The sequence below is a fragment of the Ptychodera flava genome, chromosome 20 (genome assembly GCF_041260155.1).
Source record: "Ptychodera flava strain L36383 chromosome 20, AS_Pfla_20210202, whole genome shotgun sequence".
Taxonomy (NCBI): domain Eukaryota; kingdom Metazoa; phylum Hemichordata; class Enteropneusta; family Ptychoderidae; genus Ptychodera; species Ptychodera flava.
In genome coordinates this window covers 10225429-10248946 of record NC_091947.1, presented here as the reverse complement: position 1 = coordinate 10248946, position 23518 = coordinate 10225429, and the positions used below count along the sequence as shown (strand labels likewise).

General features: G+C 39.1%; 2 protein-coding genes across 2 annotated transcripts in view; one reads left to right on the top strand and one right to left on the bottom strand.

Moving 5' to 3' along the window:
• Nucleotides 1–8027, bottom strand: part of LOC139120637 (shootin-1-like) — a 153751-nt gene extending 145724 nt beyond the window's left edge. The window contains exons 1-3 of the mRNA XM_070685153.1: nucleotides 7874–8027; nucleotides 4910–5023; nucleotides 3931–4025 (exon numbers count right to left, since the gene is read on the bottom strand). Of these exons, the coding sequence (XP_070541254.1) occupies nucleotides 3931–4025; nucleotides 4910–5023; nucleotides 7874–8000 (336 nt within the window). The 5' untranslated portion in view covers nucleotides 8001–8027. The remainder of the gene's footprint in view (nucleotides 1–3930; nucleotides 4026–4909; nucleotides 5024–7873) is intronic.
• A 6023-nt stretch (nucleotides 8028–14050) lies between these two features.
• Nucleotides 14051–16313, top strand: LOC139119990 (uncharacterized). The gene has a single exon (XM_070683972.1). It carries the CDS (start codon nucleotides 14212–14214, stop codon nucleotides 14944–14946), a length of 735 nt encoding a protein of 244 aa, XP_070540073.1. The 5' UTR covers nucleotides 14051–14211; the 3' UTR covers nucleotides 14947–16313.
• The last annotated feature ends 7205 nt before the right edge of the window (nucleotides 16314–23518 follow it).

Sequence of the window (23518 nt, the reverse complement as noted above, 5' to 3'; positions counted from 1 at the left end):
ATTTCATCCTGAGATAGGCAATTGAGAGAACTTTTCAATACGAGTGAACATCAGTTTTGTATTGGACTTCATGGTTGATGCATGTGATATTGCACGGTGACCAGGAAACTGCTCAAAGCAGTTTAGTGTCAATCGCCTGACAAGCTGAAGCAAGTGCTTTTCTCATGAACCCTCCACTCCGGACCTGTTTCCACTTTGTTAGCTTTGAGAAACACAAGTCAACCATCTCCTATTGCCATCAGCGGCACACTTCACCCTCAAAAGTTGGCGGAAAATTATTAGATACTGAAGACCTTTCACATGACCCCTAACCACTCATTACTAGGTAATATGAGATAAGCTTTGCAGTTGGCCTGGGTTTGTTTTTCAACAATCTTGACATATAGTCAAAATCTGATCTTTTAATGATTGTTTTTACAAGTTCTCTTGGTTTGGTTTAATTAAAGGGATAGCTACTATCTATGTGTTTACTTTTCCTTGGTAATAAATCAATTTGGTCTGGTCAAGTCCGCTTCAGCGGCTCCTGTGCTGCCTGTGTAGACACGGCAAGATATATGGAATTCATTAAGATCTCTTTAATGTTATCACCATACATCACAGCTGACAGAATAAGCCCACAAGAGAGTATACATAAGTGTCAAACAAACTCTGCTTGAGCATGAGAAAAGTGTTAAGTATTTATTAGATCGGGCATTGATCACCTTCTCATGCCTTGTGTTTGACAGGTCTAAAATTAACCCTTGGAACTGTCAGCCATTCTTGTTGCCAACTTTCAAATTCTGCATGAAAAATGATTGGCAGAGATATGGAATGAAAACGCCATGCTTAGCGCAAAGTACTTTGAGATCAGCATTTCCAGTGATAAATTAATTGGCATATGGTGATTATTTGAAAATAGGAAATTTTGGCCATGCAAATACAAATGTAAGTAGTCACAAACATGTTTGTTGATGTGAACCAAACCAGCTTTCCAAATATCACCTCTCTGTCCAAAATAAACCTACATGTTACCCTAACAGCTCGCTAAGTCTCTAAAGATTGAAGGCAGGGTGCCACTTTCTTGTTTACAAACAATGTATTTCATGCATCTAGATGCACCATGTCAACATAGCTACAACATTTACATTTTACGATATTCATTGTTAAGAAACATGTTTTAACTTTTAACAATAGCTAATGTACCCGAGATACAATGTCTTCATCTGTTGTAAGGGTCCCTGGCAACTTTTATGCAGATCTCGAGTTCCGAAGACACCCTCCCTTTAATGCAACTTTCTGAATCTCTAATTTTTAACTTTTGCCAAAATTTTTCATAACGGAGGCTAACAAACAGGAAATTCACAGACAGGTATTGGTGATATTTGGGAATAGTGCAATGGCCTTTTCCTGGAGGATACATCAACTGTTCCTTAGAGTTATGCAATACATTCCTGGCTAATTACACATACCATGTATCTTTGAAGACCACCACTAAAAGGAAGATTGTATCAAGTCAAATTCATGTTGCAAAACTTAATGTGTGGCCTAATGAGAGTGCATGCTGTTCCTGCAAGGCTCTCAGTATCAATGCTGCGGAGGCAACCAATAATTGCTGCAGTTACTCGGGAATTTAGCCAATGGTTCCGCATTCAAAAGTATTTGTTCATATATACAAGAAGTACACATGCAGTTTTTCAATAAGCCGCCAGAGTATGCCAGCAAAAATAACAGACTGTTTTGATAGGAGACTTAAAACCAACATCCTTAAAAGTCAAGCAGCCGAACGCCAGGATCAGTGTCAACACTGAGGGAAGTCATTAGCCAATGCAAACAGGGAGTTTGCTAATCTGTTTTCACTGTTGTCAGTTCAGGAACAAAAACAACATATCACAAATGAATGGAATCTGAGGAATGGACGGTGAAACACTGTCCTGGACTGTCTGTGATTTATTTTGCAGTTTAAATAAAAACTTTAATATGATTTAAATTTCACACCAATTTGAAAGGTAAGTCGGAATGAAAAAAGGGCACCTTGGCTTAGGTCAAAAAGATAATTACAATTCAAAGGTATCTCTGATAGTTTACCTTGCTGGCAATGGCAAAATTTACCATTCTTCACTTAGATTCAGTCAGGGAGTGGTTTACATCAAGTTACAAACCTGATGCATGTCAAATACCTAGACATTAATTCAAACTACTGTACATAGTCTTGAGTTCAAATTAAAAAAAATATCGTGTTTTACCCTTTTCAAATTCTCCCCTCAATTACAATCACAACAGCATCTGATAAAACCTACATAAATATACACGGCACAAAAAGCTTTTACTGATCCTGAGGCTGAAATGGAGAAACTGTAGGATAGGTTTTATATATATATATATATATATATATATATATATGGACATACACCTGAAACCTATTTCTCCACTGCGCTGGCACAGTGTATCACTCTCTATGTACCACATCACTGCAATCAGGAAATGCAGCTGTCGAGTCTAATCGCATCTTCAGTTTAAACGCATTAGACCTGAACAATTGGCTTTTGATATTTTCTTTCTTTCTGGTACTAAAGTGATGGTGACTGAAGTTTTCCTTTTCATTGTTCATCGTCCACAGTGGGAGGGAACATCTTTCATCTGAGGAATGCCTCTAAGAATGATAATTCCAAAGACATCACTGACAAAGCATGGCAGGATTTCTCACATCCTGCTTTTAATTAAAACCGTATGAGCTGATAGTTCGAACATGTTTAGAATTACTCCGTCCCAACCAACGCACTGAAGAGTACCAGTTGTAGACAGGCGCCTGAGTTGTAGATGTGGACATATGTCCAGCTTCCTTGAAATGGCAGCATACACCTCCTTGACATAGCATTAACATACAACCTAAGGGTTGACTTGACCTTGGCAATTTCTGAAGTTTGGTGCCTAGCTACACACAACATTGCCACCTATCATGGTAAAGTCCAGAAGACTTACAAATCTGTATCAACCAAAACCCCTTGTAGTGTGTACTACAATCACAAAGTTTACATAATTAATTAATTTCAGTGTGACTACTAAATATTTCATGTAAAACTATTCACGAGATATCAAATAATTCTGACAATCAGATTTCAATATAAGAATCAATGCTGTGTGAAGAATCTATCTGGCCACTTTCAAGCAGTATTAAAGCTTTCAAGAGGTAGAAAGCATATTCCAGACCAAGGAAACATACCGATCTTGAATCAGGTGAGGTCAAACTAAAAAGAGACCACCTCATTAGCCTTGGAACGATTCCTATGTTTTCTTTAGCTGGTTTGAAGTTTGGGAAGAATAGCGCTGCACTATTGATCACAACCCTACCGATGAACATGCCCCACCAATAAATTGATTCCCTCAAGGGCTTGTCCAGAATCTCTCCTCAGCACAGCTTTGGTATGATGATTCAATTTATCATGCTAAAGCTGCACAGAGATTCTGGACAGTTACAGTGCCAGGAGATGTAACTTTAAATTATTTTTTTCACTACTTTTTTCTCTAATGTTAACCATAATTTCATGTTCTTCTCCCTAAAGCTTGTTGAGATAAACAGTGTTAAGCTTGTCAATGCAGCCTGTAGTTTGTGGAGGGATTGTGCTTGTACATATGTGGAATGCACTTTTATCATTGACTAATGATTTTCTATGTGGACTAGAATTCAAATGAAAAAATAACAGTGCACGAGACAGTGTTTCAATAAAAGCACTAGTCGGTGTTTCAACATCCCTTGGGGAATAGAATGAGAAATTACGATTGACATAAAAAAAAGAAGTGAAAAAATCGTCACAATTTCAGGGACTGGTCCTTTAAAAACTTGACAGCGCCTGTTTTCCTCTGAAGGCTGATTTAATCACAGCAGAGTATTGTTTAAAATGAAGAGATTTATACTGGCGGCACCTGCTATGTAGTGCATTGACAAGTTTTTACCTTTGAGGCATATGTCTCCGCTCCTTTTCTACACTCCTGTTCAACAACAAGATTCACTTCCATCTTCTTATAGTCATCAAGAACAGCTTCTGACACTGAAAAGAACACAATGACCAAAAAAGAGTTTTATTAAAAAATGTGTACAGCAGATTTCATGCATTAATTCAATATCAGAATACAACTTGTCTACTCGCTCAAATACACGTCTTTGTGATACACAGGGCACACTGATACTCTTAAATGCATCAATAACATCTTTCAGCCAGAATAGGGTTACACCTCTGTGGCCTGAAGCGATATGATTTCCTAGTTTGCTATTGATTTTTCATCAAGCCTTTGTAGCTGAAGATAGAAATCAAGAAAGATACTGATATCAACATGATCTCAAACTTATGCTGGGTCAGCGAAAATGATGAAAGTGTGCAGCAAGTGATATGCAGGGCTCTCATAACTTGTATCAAAAGGAATTCAAAATCCTTGCTCCTTCCTGGGTTTCCTTGCTTAGCTCTTTAAATGAGCCGGACAGATTTGAAAATTTCTTTTTTTTCTTTCTTTCTTTCTTTCTTTTACCATTGAATCCTTGGAAAAGCATTCAAGGAATCTTAAATTTCTAAAGGTTGTATTATTGTAGCAATAATGCATGTTGGACAAGGGGCAATAGAAGGCAGTATTTGACAACATGCCTGCAACATGACTTTTCTCAACTCACAGTCACACCGGCACATCGGACTCTAAGATTTCAATGCAGTTACACCTGATAATACAACACGTAAAAGTACTCCTCCAAGTCTATGACTTTGGCTAAGATGCTTTACCCATGCAACCCCATTCTCCCTATCTAAAATTTACCCATGCAACCCCAATATCCCTATCTAAAAGCCGGCATAACAATTGGAAACAAATGGAAAGTTAACCAAATCGCACAGGTGTTAGTGTCTAGAATGAGACACAGAGGAATGGGGTTATAAAAATCACCTACCATTGCTGAGCTTTGACAGTTCACTTTGACTGGTCTTATACATCTCAGCCAATTCTTCATATTGAACTTGATTAGCAGCATATTTCTTGGCAAGGTCATCATACTCCTGGATAGCTGGAGATCAAAACGGAACCAAACAGCATGAGTAGATAAATGCACTATATGGATTTATCAGTCATTGTGTACATTATTCATAATTTTCTCAAGTAGACTATGAGTGATAAAGTGGTATTTGTATTTGTCCCAGGCCATAGAGTGCAGAGGTTTCTCATCCTTCATAACCCAACGAGAGAAGTACCAATGGAAAAATAGCCGGCTAAAAATCTATGAAAAGTCAGTCGATTTGTCTTGTGTTCTGTTTTATATGAACACCTTGTCACAGTGAAACAATGAAACTATGATAATTGTAGGAACTGGCGCAGCATAAGATCATTATGATAATATGGATTTCTTCCATCATCATTTCTGCTATTACAGTACATAAATTTTATTTTAGCCATCAGATCAATACACACTGACAAATCAGTGTTCCCTACTTTAATTTTATGACTGGTAATCATAAACCATCTGTTGCTTTATCTCCTGTATCTCAAATTTCCTGTGAGGAAAACTGCTTTTGTTGCCAAAGGAAATGATTGAAACTCCTCTTAACATTTATTCACACTGTGTTACACTTATGAGGAGTTTCATTTCCATAAAGATAAACTTTCCTTTTACTGGTATTCAGAAATAATCACGAGGAATGTTAGAAAATTGTTCGATGATATTTGCACATTTTTTTTTCAAACGGATACTGTGCTATGGAAGTCATGTCTGAAATTCAGAAATCTGACTAACTTCATGTTAAGTTCCGACCATGTCACAAACTCTCAGTTGTAAATCTAGAAATTGATATCAAGTTAACAAGGTTTGACAGGTATACCAGCCTGTCATGTAATATATAAAGAAATACAATAGCCTTTTGTCAACAATTGACAAAGCACAAGAGATTTTAAATGAAGTCTTCTCTACAGCTGCAGTGTGGAAGGTTCTGTATGTCATTGACCTGAACAAGGATTAAAGAAGGCTTAGTTCCTTGATGTCTTTGAGAAAAATAAACATTGATGAGTTGAACCTTTGACTATCACATGTCAAAACTTCTTTTCACAGTAAAGCACAATTACATGTATGTAATATTCATAAAATAGTTGTGAAATTTTGACAGGGAAATTAAGTTTACACCTATAGGCAAGAGAATAACAGAGTGCTTGGACATTGCCGAAGATTCACTGTACTCCAGTAAGCTATGTAGTTATTATGTAGTCTTTCTCTACGACAAAGCTAATAGAAAGATGGTCACAGAAAGGAAAGTTTGCCTGATCAGTCTGGGGTTTTTTTGGACTATTACAAATATTTTGGGTTAGATGTTGTAATTTCTTATTTTCATGGACACCACACCCATCTAATTATTAATTTCTATTTCTGTAGTGCATTTATCAACATGTACAGTGCACTGAGTGGGATGTGATTGTGATGTTTTAACTACATGAGACATGTCATTTCCAGCTATTCAAATCAAGGAACTGCACTTTAAAATGTTGTATGTTTGTCAACAATCAAGCACCCTTTGAGGTTGATTAATTATTTTTCACCACCTGTAGACAATTACTTATAACATGAGAGAAGTCCTAATATCAATAATGTAAACAAGGGATTGATCACCTTATTTGGTAATCTAGAACCAAGCCCTTCATTTGGCACCTCTGTGAACCCAATGGAACTCTTTGCAAACAGAATCGGGTTGGCTCAGCCATTAAACAACCAACAACATGTTGGACTACTTGGTGCAACAGCAGTAATCAATGCATTTGCTTGTTTCTGACTGGTGTGACCACCTGTTCCTGAGAATCAAAGTAATCCAGCTAGCCTACAGCAACTCTGAGTGTCATGATGATAAAATTCAAATATTTGGAAAAATAAATCCTACATCCTTATAGCAACTTGTATTGTAAGTTTCCATTTGCATAGTTTCTGTTCATACTCTCATTTATTTAAAAATTAAATAATTTATCTCACAGTTCACAGTTCCTGTGACTAAAAATAATCATTTCGTGTGTGTATTTTTCACTTATTTCGTGGTTTCTGTTCTCTGTGTGTGCATGAATACTAGTCATACCATGTGGGACACATTGTTCCTCTACAAAGTTTACTTTGGTATGAAATCAACTTTAACTCCATGACCTCTCAATATAACATAGCACAAAGGTTGAAACGGCTTTTGCTCGACAGTTCCTCTCATGCACAATGGAAGTGAAATTAATAACAATAGTTCTCCCACATTTCGTTTTCGTTAAGTTTTTTATGGAACACGACACTGCTTGGCATGTACACATATATCCACACTGTTTCGGTTACCAGCCTGAGGTAGGCGGATCTGTTAGTGTTCGATAAGGCACCCAAGGTAGCGCCGTTCATGTGTCAGTCATAGAGTCATATTTGGAGACACATGTAAATGTGTCTAAAAACCAAACATGGAAAACTGCATGAGTAGTGGCACTCTGCGCTACGATACATTTGACCAAAACATCTTTCAGCGTTATAAAATCACAGCACGCAGCCAAGCGACATTTGCGGAAGTATTTTCACTTCCGCATTCCCGTGGAGCTCTTGACGCTGTATCTGTGCAATGACAGCACTGGTATTATCGTTGTAGTATGTGCACGTACCTCGGTGACTGGTTAGCACAGTGCCTTTGCTCAACTGCTATTGCTATGGGAGACAAGCGTTGAAGGATTTACGGTGTCGAACAAAATGGACATCATAGAAATCCTCACTGTTCACGTACTGTCGCCCTGGTGTAGCTCAACCAGGAAGTACAATACTTCCAATATTATGGCGCTCAGCAGTATTGTTAGAAGTCATTAATATGAAGAAAATTTCTCTTTAGAACCCCTAAGTTTGCACAAACAGTGCCGAATATCATACCTTTTACTGCAACTGTCTTCAATTTTCCCAAATCTTCGTCAGCTTTTTGGTATTTTCTTTCCAACAGTTTCACACGGTCTTGCGAGGACGCCATCATGTAAAGTTCTACTCGTGTCCCACAATGCATAGCGTCAGAGCTCGAAACGAGGCAAAAAGTTTTCTCACGTGTCATTGTGACTTCCCCTGCGGCTCTCTCCGAAGCAAGTAAAGCTACAACAGGGGAAATAGAAACTAACCCAAAGCCAGTATCATACCATCAGAGGTTACTCTGTGGCACTTGTACAATAATTCCTTCTACAGATTACGTAGCAGTTTATTGAATGATTTTTTTTCATCTACACACGTGCCTACCAGGGCACCTATCCCGTTTATTCAATTATTGATCCAGGGGCTGACAAAGGAGTTACGGTTGATGCAGCAGGCGCTCGTGATTGAAATTCGTTTCATAATAGAAAAAACATCTATAAGTTGGAAATTAATAAATAAATATTATCGTAATTGTAGTTCTATCTAAGATATTTTAAATATTGATTAGTAGCGCCTGGTGATGTGGGCCACATGTGTCTTTTTTTAAGTTCTCTTTCGAATACACGACTTTCTCGTTTACAATCAACTCACGAATTAACACGGATCAACTTTGGAGAGCTACGAGATTGTTTGTTCTCCAAAGACATACATTATCAGACTTTATATGTCATCAAAAACGAGCGATTGTGTTCACTGTAAAATGTTAAACTTGAACTATAACAATCATGGAGGCCTGAAACGGATTCACTGTGAAAATATACCAATTGGTCTGAAGCGAAGAAAGTCGAAGTTAGACAATTGTGATTGTATCATTGCTGTGTCGATAAAGCGGTGAATAACATTAACAGAGCAATTTTAGTGTCCGCTTTTACAGAAGGAAAAGTTGGATGTGATGAATTGTTTCACAGGTTTTTTGGTTTCTTGACAAAGACTACCTGAGAAAAACAACTTCTGGTAAAAAAAAAAAACAGCAGAAAGGAAGCCAGGGCAGCTTGTCATGTAACTATACATTTATTTCGAACTCAACACTACCTTAAATGAATCGTTTACATCGTTGCCTTTTTTCCTTAGTTTCTACTTGGATACGAATACGGGTATTCACACATGAAATATTAAATATGAATATGTCACACCACAATAAATTAACGTACGGGGTCATTATTTTAATAAGCCTCGACCCTCGCGTACATCCCCTGAGCATTCTGGGGCGTAGCTAGGTACTGTTATACGGTGCGCGTCGGGCGCGCAGCATCACAATTGAACCCGCCCACCAGTTGGTACAACCACAGAGTAACATACACAGAGTGGCAACACCTATTGTTTAAGGCGTGAAGCGGTTACGTAAGCAATCCATGTTTGCCTCGCCTCACGAAGCTCTTGGCTCTCTTTTCCGAAGAGTGCCGACCATGCACCCTTCGGTAATTTTCGGATTTTCACCAATTGTTAAGCGAAAGTATGTTCGACAAAGTTTGTGTTGTGGTTGTCGTGTGGTGCTGATCGGAATTGATGTGCTGGCAAAAACGGGAGTGTTTTGAGCTTTAGGAAAGTGGGTTTTACCGTTTTAAAAATTCCTCTCATATTTTTATGAATATATAATGAGTGTGTTTGAACCAAATTTGAAAGTCTTTTATCGATACTGTCTGGTTTTACTCAATGGTTTACGGTCAGTCATACCGTCTTTTACACGTGCGTCAAGAAAGGACATGTTTATGAAACTGCTGGCGTGTTATGTTTGATTGGCGTGAAGCAGTGTTTCTGGCCTGAGAGCTCACAAAGTAACTATGGTTGCTACGCGACTGGCAGTACGATGCCATCTCGTCGTATGTTTCGCATAATCTCGTGTAATTATCAACCACAAACAAAGCCTCCAAAAGTTTAACACCTTTGAAGCTCATTTTAATATGAAAAGCCAATAGTCTACCGAGACGACCATGGAACAAAAGGCATGCAAGTGTTGCCACTCTGTTTATGTTACTCTGTGGTACAACTTTACAACTGTGTGTACGCAATATCGCCAGGTTGCGTCAGAGTCTGTGGTGAGCGATACACACCAACGATTTTATTGAGTTTTTCAATAGTCTAAATACGGTAGAGTAAAATGATAGTAGTTAGTCATGTTGAAATCTCTTGGTTTGATGATAAAATTTTCCAGATTCGAAATACCTCCACTCTCCTCAACGACAATCTTTGCGGGTACATACGTGCATTTCTGGGACTTTCATGTCTCTCAGTTCATCACAAAGGCCATAAGTCAATAAAATGTATTCTTTAGTCAAAACACCGGTCTGTACTAACAAGGGTTAGAAAACTTTAAACGTTACATGTGATGATAATGAAATACAATTCAAGCTTTAATAAATTACTTTATTGTGTTTGTCCGGGCAGAGTGTTAGTTCTGACAGAGCGAAAACGCTGTTCTAGTTGTGATGCGTGTTCAAGTGGTACCATGAGGCCAACCACGACCAGTGCACGTGTTACAAAATTCTGCTTGGGATACTATCAGATTGTACTATATTGATTAAAGTATATAACTAACAGGGGGACTAAATAAGAATGGGTAGTTGATGATTTTGTGACGAGACTCAAGTCGCCCGTTTTCTAAAATTTCGCTCTGCACCTACAACACGCGCCCCATAGATCTTGTGTATCCGTCTTCTCAGGCGTATACATACACTCCCATGATACGCAAACAACTGATGACGAAAAATGTGAATCTCAGATTTGTGGTTTTTGTTAGCACCTGTTGATTTGCTAATTGTGAAGTTTGACCTCTGGGAGACTTACGAAAAATCCGATACCTTGTGTTGAGGAGTGTAAAACTCCTGCCTATTTTTTCACGAACAAGAATTCCGATTCCGTTGAGATGTTCGCGCTCATCCCCCCGGACGCTCATGACAATAGTCAAGTAATTAATCTTTGGCTTCATTACAGTTACAGAACAAAACTGGGCCTACGTTCACCTATAAGATGTGCTTTGATATAGGAAACACAATTAGCATCTCTCGATTTTTCGGGGGGAGAGAATCACGCACTCGCATTGGGGTATATGTATCAGTAGTTTCTGAACTATACGTGACGGTACATTACTACCGTAACGTGTCCATATAACTTTACAAATTGACCTAGGCTAAAATCAGTCAGTCCCAGTAGAACTGCAAAGTACTTCGCGGTTCGAAACCGACGGATAACTACTAGATTGCCGAAGGGTAACTTGTAAATAAATTATAATGCATACGTTTATACGATCTATCTATGATTTAGTTCGTTTTGGGTGACGGCATGGTATGTAGATCCTTCAAAGTGGGTAGTGATGTAGTTATATAGACTTTCCACGGATGTATTTTGCAGCCCGCAACCCGCAAAATACCCACGTTGGACTTTTTACAGTTACCAGTAAAGTATACAGCGTCGTGACACGATCAATGAGTGTTGGCTACTTGGATGGTCGAGGGGCCGCAATTCAAATAAACAGAAGGAAAACAGAGATCCTGCGATACTTGAAGACAGTCATGCAAGTCAATAGCCGAAAAATAATTTTAATAAATTAAAATAAGCGAGAACACATGTATAGGGCGCGACTAGGGAGGCGATCGGTAAAATATGTGTACGGCTGTTCGCACTGCACGACTCAAGGTGCAGTCTGTGAAACAATCCCTGTCGCAGGCTTTAAACCAACAAGCCATCCAAATATACTCTTGACTTTGGGATAGACCGTGATCTTGGAAGGGCTTTATACTTAACCACGGAATTCGAAAGACATGTTCGGGCAGTGAAAAACCACCCTTCCAGCTTTTGCAAGAAATAGTTCTAAGATTGTAAAGTGTTAGGTATTATGGAACGCCATCATCCCAAAATAAAATGCGTTCTTTGGAGGTGAAAGATATTTGCGCATCCCCATTCCGGTCATCCTGTAACAAGTTAGTGCGACCGTGACTGGAGAACTTTTATGTTTGAGAGATACAAAGCGACATTTTGTCCGCCATGGAAAAGGGAAACACAGCATCTCCCTATTCTTCGAATAGTACAGTAGAATAGAAGTTCATCCCAGACTATCTCGCTGTCGAGGGAGCTGAGAGATTCCTTTTGGATGCATTCTTTACTGCGTAAGTTACTTTTTCAGTTTATTTCATGGTCGGATAAAAATACTCCATTCTTGCAGAAATAACATCCCCGATCCACAAGGGGCAAAAATAAGTCGATCGTTTTGTTTGGTTATGATCCTCAGCCTGGCCTTTAACTCGGATGTTAACTATTATCAACCTTTTCAAGACATTCCTGGCTTGATCATCTGGATGCAACATAATAATTGTCCGAAATTGTACCTCCTTTCGTCTTCGGAGAAACAATTATCTTCCATTAATTCCTTCATCCTTTTATTTTCTTAGGAGACATGGCATTTCGACGTTTGGCCCTATGGAGAAAATGACATGCAATCACACTGAGGTTTTAATGTAAAACTGACTTTGAGGCATCTGATTCCGGTTCTGCTCAGGAATTACAAGAAAGTTGATCAGTGCATCATGAAAATCTGAATGTGGGCATCGTTTCTTTCTTCAACAGGCTAGAACCACGGTTACTCTGTGGGGTAGAGTAACCGTGCTATAACTAACAAACATGAACTACTACTACTTGGGCGGTGCAGCAAGAAGCTCGATGCATACTGTGGGATGCGCCCTCTTGCGGAAGATATTTCCTTTATATTTCTCACGCGTTGAAAACACAGCGTGTAGTAGTAGGATTGTATTGGCAGACAATCAATGAATAGTAAAAAAAAACACGTGAGTCGCGTAATGTAAGTCATGGTGGTGCAGCTACCGTGCGTGAGACACAGTGTACCCACTGCTGTTTGCGGCCATCGCCCAGATGAAAGTCGTATAGTTTTTACTCGTTTGGACGTTTCCGACGATACCGGCATTCCTGTCTACAGAATGTGATGTAACGATATGTTATCAGATACGCTTATATAGCACGACTTATAATAGCGTTTCACAGAGGGCGGTTTTTTTCTGTTTACACTGTGCGACGAGGTATCGAGATATCGACGTTGACAGAATGTACGTGAATCATAAATGTCAAGTATAAATGACAAATACTACTTGCCGTGCCGACGATGGGAAGACACTCCCTTCATTATTGTATGGAGGTAACATGCTTACAACCTCCATGATAATTGATAGTGGATACAAACAAGGCTGTGTGTCTGACACATAAATGTTTTGGGTCATATGTAAACGATAGTGCAAAGTTTGTAAACACTGGCAAGCACTCATTTTCCTCCGCCGATACTTGTCGGTGAAGCAACGAGAACCTAGACGCGTGCTAAATAGGCTCTGTGCTGCTAAAGACGCTAACCGAATTACCCAATTTGAATTGCACGTAACATGCTCTTTGATGAGCGAGCGTGTACAGTAAATGGTAAATGAACGATGCAGGGCTGGCCTTTGCTATCTCTTTGGTGGCGGCTTTACTTGAAAGCATCACATTTGTTTACGATGTCGTGAAACCGCTGGATGGCTTGGATTAGTCAGATAACAATCGGAAATGGACTAGTAGATTTCGGATGTGTTTGTGCAACGTAATTAAACGTTCATAATATCCCAAATTACGTAACAGAATGGGTTCCTGTTGCGATGTCACCAGCCCGACAATTTGTGGGGACGCTCGCGTATACCACAGAAAAGGAGAGAAAAATTTCAAACACAAATACAACGAATGGAAGTACTCCTTGCGAAAATAACGAAACACGTGGCTCTGTCCACACACTTACTACGTTGACATTTCCAGTGACCTGACAACTGCTGTTCGCCAAGAAAAAAAAAACTGCTACATTTAGTGGTTCTCACATGTCCAGATAAAATGCAAACAACCAATGAATACGAGAAAGCGATGTCTGAAAGTGAAGTTTAATCACGAATGGTTCTTCCCATGCAATCGTTCTGATTGGCTTATTAGCAAGAAACTGATTGCCACGGCGACAACAAGTCTGGTGATATTTACATATCAAATGATAACATCAGGTTGACCAGCTGGCTATTAGCATACTTTTGACAGGTCAACAACAGATGCCTTCGACACAGGCGAATACGCATGCGCTGATGGGAGCTTCGACCCGCCCCCTTATTTACATAAATTATGTTTTGATGGTATTCAGAAGCCCCTGTAAACGTTTAGTTATTACTCACTGCCCTGTGTCGAAGGAGCAACGTCTACATCAGTCTGATAAAAGAAGTGAAGAAACGTGGATTTCTACGCTAAGCTGGCCAGTGCCTTTGCAGGACTGTTTACACATCTGCACTGTTCTGCTAACAAATATGTTGAAAGCCATGATGCCGAGTTATCTGTTTGATAGCGACTCGGAGGAAGGAGACTCTCTATTCAGCGTAGACGATGAATTGTCTCTGCCTCAACTCCATCACAAGTCACACGCGTTGATGATGCGGCCGCGTCCAGAGTTTCGACCCTTTGAGGACTACTTCGGACTTGCGAAAATAGTCACCAACGCAAGGGAGGCAGCGCGAGTGTGGAATTTGGAAGACCCGTTGGCCGACGAAGAATTTGACGTCGACAAACTGTTCTTCTCTCCCATTACTAGAGAGAGGTTTGACAGCATGGGTAGTAGCGGCTCGAGCGTAGCGAGCGATTTCTCCCTCAATGGTACCGACCGTGACTTCGATTTTACGTCGTTGGGGTTCTCAGATTTCCAGGTTCCACGTCTCTCGAGCCCGCTTGATCTGACCCAGAATGGAAGGAGTGTAGGACTCAACCGGAGGGGCAAGCAGAACAGAAAGAAAGCTGGCCAGCAAGTCTGCGTTTTCTGTAGGAACAACGGGGAGAGCGAGTCGGTGTACGCAACCCATGCACTGAAGGATAACGAAGGCAAGGTTACGTGTCCTATTCTTCGAGCGTATACCTGTCCGATCTGTGGTGCCAACGGCGAAAACGCGCACACGATCAAGTACTGCCCACTCGGTAAGGGAGACGAACAACCGAGTATGAAGCTTCTCAAGTCGACCCGCACCTCTACGGGCAAGAAGAGGTCGATTTAAGACAATTTACCGACATTTCGTTGGGAAATCCGCAACAAAGGACTGCCTTGTTCTAACTAAACCGTATACGTGGTGCCATGAATTCATCCGATTTCTCTGAACCCTCGAATCATGTGTATTGAACTCTCTATGAACTCGCATTCGACCAGATTTTTTGTTAATCCTCGACACAGTTTGGGAAAAAAATCAGGTACTATATAATTTACCTTGCGTTTTCAAATGTTACTTGTTGAAATTTTTGAAGTGTTTCACGAAACTTGTTGGATTTGCGTCTTGTCCGTATGTTTAGTTTGAAATTATATTATTTGTTAATATGTAACGTTATTTGACAGCGTTCAGGCTGGGATATCTTTTTTTCGTGTAGAGTATATTTACTTGTTCTCTCCGTGATACTGCCATAATTTGCCAATATCATTTGGTTATTTTGTACAAAACAATATATACAAGTGAAGTCGATGTAGCACTTTCTGAGGACGGGGAGGGCTTGTTTTCGTGCTGTGAAAACTTGAAATAGTCATTTGCTTGATTAACCGGGTCATAACGACTGCATTCGCCTCGCCTTTCCTTTTATTCACGAAGCGTCTTCGTACAAATTTTTATAGCTTGAAACAAAAAGATTTACCGGGTGACAAATTCTATTTTAGTCATGGGGCGTACGTACTGTGTATTTGGAGGCCCTGCGAGTCCTCTACCAGTTTTCTATTACATTTTCTACGTTTGTAAAAAAGAAAGGAGCACATGCTATAACTGAAACGAGATTAATTCATAGTTGTAATTTATATTCAATTTGAAAATCCGTTCAAATTGGCATTTTATACCTGACGAAAATTGTTTGATGCAATGAAAAAAATGGTTTATTATTTTAATGTTTACACATTTCGTACATGGCAATACTACTTTTTCACCGAATCTGTTTTCATAAATAATCGAAACAAAAAAATTGTATTTTAGAAGAGACATTTTAGAATCGTGTACTTCATGGCGCAGAGACGCTGTAATTTTTCTATGGCTCGTGGACGTTTCGTAGAGTTCTATCAATTTTGTTGACAAACGTCCACAGATAGTTAGAATTTTGTGTTTTGCTTTTGAATTAAATACCCATATCCAGCACCGTGCAAATAGAATTGGTTGCTGGAGAATGGTGCAGAGTTCTTTAATTTATCTTTATAAAATGTTCTAAAGCAGACAGTTGTTTTTGGTCTGCCGTTTTTTGCATGCCGTTGTTGAAATATTTTGTTCTATAAATTGTGTTCTCAAATTCTGAGAAACGTATATTGTATTAAAAAATTTAATAATTATCTTTGACATGAGCTCTTTCAGGGCTATTTAAATAAAAAAGTTCCAAATGAACTGTTGTTGATACTAAATATCTTGTCGTTTTGTCGTCTTTACTCTCTGCATCATGGTAATGAGCGATGGTGGGTTATACATTGTCATACTGTAGAACTGAAGATTTCAGTCTTATTTGAAGCATGTATTATTCAAAACGGTGTAATTCTCACGAAGAAGTCCGCACTAGCTAGCAAGTGTAATATTCGGGTTTGCTACTTTTATACTCCGCCGGCGGGATGCTAGTCCTCAAAAACGAACGAAAGAATTGGGTCTCCACGTAATGTAACTTTCGGTTTATGTGTTTACAGCCCTCCTACACTTTGTTTTGAGCCCCCTGTCGGATGTAAAAATGACCCCCACTGGCGCTAGACCAGTCTTATACTGAGGTTACTGGAGCATGACAAAGAACAACTAAGGGCGGAAATGCCTATTTACAGAGTGAATAGAACTCCCAGAACCTGAAAAGTGAAAGGCGAAAAACCGCAGATGGCAAGGGTTGTGATTTCTTTTGTCTCCTATTCAGACTACCTCCAAATAGCATTCAGTAAAAATGGACACACGTGGAGTCACCTGCCGAAGGACACTGCGATCATCTTCATTCATAGAGACTTGTTTCATCTTTCATTCCTCCTTGTATGCGTGCAATGCATCGTAATAAGTAAGACAACCTTAGTAAGGATGCTCGCGCAGGAGTCTGAATCTGTGTTTTTAAAACTGCAGAGCATGGGATCTGGATAGTAGTTTCCCCATTGAGAACCAAATGAAGCATGCAGCCATTCGCGTGGCCCTTTCATATGCAAATGAGCGATGCGTCGTCTACTATCTCCGTTATAAATTACGCTCACTTTCTCGAGTACCAAACTTGAAAGGTTTGTCACTTTGCAACAGAAGCGCACGAAATTGTGCAAAATTAGGAAAAGACAATGCGTCAAACCTTTATTCAAATTCTACATCTTTCGAGGGAAATTTGAAAATCTTAATCGAGTGGGGGAGCTGTTTCAAGACAGTACACTAATTAGGATGCCGCATGCGGTGTCAGACAAACTGCGGCATGGCACTTACAATGTGTATCGGTAGCAAGTTACGAAGGACCGTTATGCTTGTAGCGGTCTCATTTCAAGTACAGATCACCGATTGTCGATGTGTAAGTTGAAATGCTGATGACCTTGTGATTGTATTCTTTGTGTGTTGTGGCTCTAGCTAGGTTGTGGCTCTAGCAAGGCTGGTTAGGCATGCAGGTACTGGTAGCAGTAAATGTAGTATGTACATGCATTTATATCTCGGGACAACCAGGTTTATACCACTGAGGTCCACACGGTGACGAAGAAAGGGAGTTGTTCGAAGGTGAATTTATCAATGAAGTCTAGTCTGCCCAATACAGAGAACGAGCAGACAAAATGCAGTCCGTCATAAGTGATGCGCGGGAAAACTTGTGACTACGTTTCATTCAGCGCATGACCTAGGTAATTAGCGTCCAGTCTAATTCGCAAATCTTTACAATCAAAAAAGTAAATTAGATTAAGGCCGCTGTGTTTAATTTGAATATTTGCGATTGACACAAGTGACATGGAGGTGTACAATTTGTGGTCGAAATGGACTTCCTATGATTTGGTCAAAGTAGGGCATAGGGCAAATCCTTTGTGTAGGGTGAGCACTGCGATAGTATTACAAAGGGAGGGCTGGCTTTCTTCAATCAATCAAGGCTTGACCAATAACATGGACAGGTGGTATACACTGGAAATGCTGTGGACGTTCTTTATCTGGCATGTTTGCTTGAAGCGTGATGATATCCATGTTTACGTGTCGATTTTTTTCCCACAAGTATGCCAGATAGATGTTCATAATCACAGAATTATAATCTCCATCCGTTTGTGGCGTGCGGTGATTATAACTAATCACCTACAAAGACCGTGATTACTGCAGAGATAATTTCCATCCCAAGCAGCCTAATTTTACCATATTTTGCGTTTTTCAAAACTCACAGGATGTGACAGCGCGTCTGTAGAAAATAAAACGCAGTGTATGTCAAGCCTTGATAAAAGTTACCCGGAGTCTGGAATCGGAAAGCGACAAACAATGGACTTCCAGGAGAGGGAAGTCAAACCAAAATTTTATGTGCATATGAAACTCTTCAAATGTTATCAATAGAACTTTTTAAATTTATATTGTATAACATTCCTTTGGCGAGCAATTGGAGGACCTCTGCAGAAATCCAAAATTTTACGCAGACGTATGTCACGGAAACGAGAAAAAAACACAACCGTTGAGAACATGAAAGGACTTTTAAAAGTATTTTCATTCAAGTAGGAAATATGGCTCGTGTCAACAGATCAAAAGCACTCTTAGGTTGAAATTTGTCAATTTTTGAAAAATCCCACAAATTCAATATTTACCTATACCAAAAATTTGTAACAAGGTGGTTAAGAAAAAAACGAATGAGTTGGTATTGCTCAACCCTAAAAGGTTTAGTAGAATATTGTAAAAGACAATGTGTTTTCCCTTCATTGTATTTGTCCATCATTCTAAAGGATGTTCATTTCGCTTTTTGCAATTTTTTCAAGTATTCCCGCCAAGTGCATGGCATGGTCAACTTGTAACCTAGCACTTGTCCTTTCTGACTTAACCGTCTCTGGTTTGATGTCCTTCTTCAACATCTTGTGATGATTTTCAAACTTTGTGTGGATAAAGATTAAGAACAGCCTTGTACTCTATGCACAACCAATACAAAAAGTTGCTACACTGATAGTGTAGCCAACCAAACAGACAAGGCTGTGGAATTTTTGTCTGTAAAACGTTGGTATCTCCCAGCAAATTAAGGAATGGATGGCATTTACAGCAGATGTGATCCACCATCCTTCTAAAGAGCTTCATCACGATTTTACCGAGCCATGCTCTCTGGCTTGACCTGATATCATTCTCAGGATATTATAAATTAACACAGAAAAATTCTGTCAAAGTTTGTAATATCTACCTGTAATCATGGATCAAAGTTTTGCCAATGCACCTCTGTTCTGATGTATACAATTGGCCGACACACTCTAAAGAAAGGTGCCACTTCAGTCTGAAGGACCACATCTTTTGAAGTGATAATGCTATTGTTCTTTGTGTACATTGTCTCATTTACATTTTGCAAACCTTTGTTTAGTAGTAATAATTTCCATTTAAACAATTAGCCTCCTCTTTAATCTCATCAGTTAATACAGGCTTTGTTTAATAACAAAAGTCAACAGGTTTTGAGATCAGTTACATGCAAATTAACTGACTAATTTGTGAATCAATATTCACAGATTCATGGTAACATCTGTAGCACTAGCCATGATTTGTCCTGCGTCTGTGACAAAATGATGATCCTGATATTTTTCCTCAAATAATAGTAACTCCATGAGTGCTGGAAATTTTCCCATCAAAATTTTAGTGCAAAATTTTATCAGTTTTTATGAATTTTTGAAAAATTTTTTGACAGTTTAGTTCCAAATGGACATCACTTTTCATGGGCTACAGTTTTAGATCAAAATTTTGGCAAAAGACTGAAACACTGTCTTGGTTACATTTTATAAAAGGTGACAAACTTGACTTTGGTACTCATAGGGTTAAATAAATAAATGAGTAAAGGAAAATACATATATAAATTTATCCACAGGTTACTAGGCCAAGCAGGGTTGTAGATTGTCCTGCTATGCTGTATGTAAGTATTCCTGACAAACTTGGCAATGTAATCCTTTTCCTACCATACTGTAGACTCATCCGGATGTTTTCGAGGGCAAAGTAGGAAATCTGAACGGTGAAATAAGGGCGGAAGTGTTAATTAAAGTAAATGACATGGTGTGGCCAAAATCAAAGTGGGCCAATGCCCTTTTGTATGTGAGCTTAAAGACGCCACACGGGAAGTAGGGACAGCTCTCCCATGATGCTTTGGCCATGGAAGTGTACTTGGAACTGCTTGCCCTATCCCTTGCTGAGTGTGTAGGCGTAGTTCCTGACAACAGTAGAATTGCGAGGTGTTGGTGCAGATTCAGGAAATTACTTCAATGGAAGCTGAAATTGCAAGAAGTGATGAACGAAAATTGTCATGTGGATCAGTACTATAGAAACTTACACAGTACACTGATTTTCAAATAAAAAATGATCACCCTTAGTGGTATGCCAACCCTGGTTTCTATATACATACAAAGATAGTGAATAAAAACTACATGAAACATAAGTTAAAGCAATTATTAATAATGATGATTTCCATATCATTCATGAATCTGAAAAAATTCTTCATCTCCTAATTGTACTTGCTGATGTAAATGTTATTTCAAGAAAAGTAATCAACATTTGATTGAGCTACAAGTTTTCTATACAGAGATACTCCTCAATATTTATATGTTGTCGTGACATCGTTTGAGCAAACAGATAATACCGCCACGGAGCCCTGTTGACGTGGGCAGCTGTCAATAATGAACTTTTCATACGTGTCCTAGAATGAGGGACCATGTAAACTTTGCTGAATAAACCAAACTCCACTTCAAACTGAAGAGTTCTATCCGTCCCATCGATGGACACGTTCAGCACTTTTGACAAGTTTTTGTATACTTGTAATTAATTAAACATTTTTCACCAACAGATGAAGGTCATTCATATCCATCTCATAATTCTTTGTGATTGTTGACAAGGCGATGAAATCCAAAATATCAGGTAAGACCTTTAGCCTATTGACCCGAATTATTCTGAACAAAAAGTTTTTGTGTTTATATTCCGAGTAACACTACCAAACTATTTCCACACACTCTTGTGGGCTAGATGCAACATGGCCCTTATCTAAGAATTTATCAGCATATAAAGTTGTATATTATCTGTGTTAAGTGGTCTGATAAGGAAACACACTGATTATTGTGTGCATGTGCCAGTATGTGTGTGTATATATATGTATGCCTATGTCTCTGTATCTCTGTGTGTATCAGTATGCAGTCCAAAGCAAGGTGACATGTTACTGACTGAAATGTTCTCTTAAACAGTATTTGGCTGAAGAAAATTTTACATATTGCTGTATAAGTATGGGGGCCAGCTTTGACCTATGCACTTTCAATAAAGTCTTAAACGGTTTGGACGTCAGAAATCTGTTCAAGTGAGAGGGCCCACTTGTCCGCTTGTTTGATGAATGAATAAGTGTAACTTAACCATGAGTTTTGGTTCATTGCAACCAATCAAAGCACACCTCGCACACACTGGCACCGTTGTTGTTGAAGCTTGGTGTAGAATGATGTAACATTGTTTCTCAGGTAACCAGGTGAGTATGTTGACCTCTGCAGTTCTGACTCCATGCAATGTATCGGCCCATTTTCAAGTAAGGCCGCCACTGCAAGTGCTTATGGTGCATTTCAGTCACCCCACACCTCCCATCCTACTGGGGTCAGACTATTCGCTCGTCAGTCACAAGTGTCATGAAGTGATAAACTTTTCTCTCAACGCCAACCATTGGCTGTAGACCTCATCAGCTCAGTTACAGACGTTCGTTTCGTGACCTGGCACCGGATGTTGTGTGACTTCTCTGATGATGCATCTCTTAAATTTTCAGCAAAGCACATATGACGTGTCTGACAGGTATGTTTGCATTGACACCGTTGTCAAACATTAAAATTGATGTATATATGAATTAACATCATCTTTTCAGTGTAATGTGATGTTTCTGCAAGTCGGTAGTTTCCGGAATTTCCCTGTGCCGGTTTCCAGATTTGGCTGTGAACATTGCCCACCGCAAAGGATTATATTGCAATAAAGCAGACAAATATAAATTGTGACCCCGGGTGTTTGCTGAGACCTATGCCAACGTTATGTTATTTGATGAACGTTTTTCCCCAGTCTGAATGAAACATTACTGCCAACTAAATTGCTACGCTACCCCGTAACTGTTTCCACAACGTGTTGCCAGTGTCAGTAAGGTCTTGCCACCGCATTGTTAAATCCGATGAATGTATGGTCATTCAAACCATTATGGCACGAAATAGGAGAATACTGCTTCAGTATTGTTCACTGAAATTAAACTATGTTGATCTTTTGAAATGACGCAGATATTTTTCAAATTATGATTAAGTCGACAAAGTGTGTCACACAACAGCAATAAATACAAGAAATAAATGGAACTAAATAAATGGAACTAAATGAAAAATTACTTCAACCAAGTTATTAAATTTCAAACATCCTTATTTTAAATCAGTTTGACTTTACCACTCTGCATTATTGTGTTGTTAGATTCAGTTCCCTATTTATCACAATAAATACCTTCTGTAGTTTTTCCGATAATGTAAAACACTCCTGTCATTAAAAGGGAGGTGCATTTGCACTGAAAAAAGTTACTGTTGCCATTGCTATTAGCCACCATTTCATAGCCAAAGTGGACAAACTTTTATGTTTTGTGGATATTTAGGGAATGTTTTGGTCCTATTTCCAAATTGCTATGGTGCTGTTGGTACTGACCCAATGAACAGGCCTGCAGACGGTAGGGTGATAGTTCTGCTATTCCACTGATGGCCAGCCTTGGCTCACAGTACACCAAGTTCAACCTGTCAAGTTGAATTGCCTATCCGACTACATCGTAAATTTTTCTACATATAATCCGGTCTGTTTTACTGTTTATGAGCTCAGTCATCGCTGGAATGTGGGTCAGTTGAAAGTTAAAAAAGTTGATAAGTATTTTTTGCCCTGATAATTGCAATCAGGTGTGTGGTAAAACTAGGCTGTCTGTGAGTGGCCCAGTCATTATTTTTATTTTCCTCTTCTGATATAACCTACTTCATAAAACCATAGACCCTCGAGGGTCTATGATAAAACCTGTTGATTGAGGGCATGCCTGCAAAAGTACTTCTTGAATATTTGTAAACCTTGAATATGTCAAAGGTAGTTGCACTTTTTTGTCACTTCTAAAAAAGGTCATGGCAGAAAGATTTTTATCAGATATCAAATATGTCTTAAAATTTGTTATTCATCAGAAAAATTGGATTATGTAAACCCGAAAAAATATCAAGGAGGAAAATGTAAACTGCACTGGTTTGTACTGAACCTAACTGAGTTATACTGGGCCCAGTCCTCATGGTTGTCCTGGGGTGTCTGCCATCATCGGTATGTCAAAAAGAACCTCCTAGGAAAGTCTTGAAGTGTAATATGGCTTACCATTACCCATGTACCATTCTTCTGTCTTGCCCCTTACACAAAGCCAGGTACCTTTATCAGCAATTAAAAACACATTTGACCATAAAACATA

Coding starts and splice junctions, on each gene's coding strand:
- LOC139119990 (XM_070683972.1), top strand. CDS start 14,212: ATGTTGAAAGCCATGATGCCGAGTTATCTGTTTGATAGCGACTCGGAG.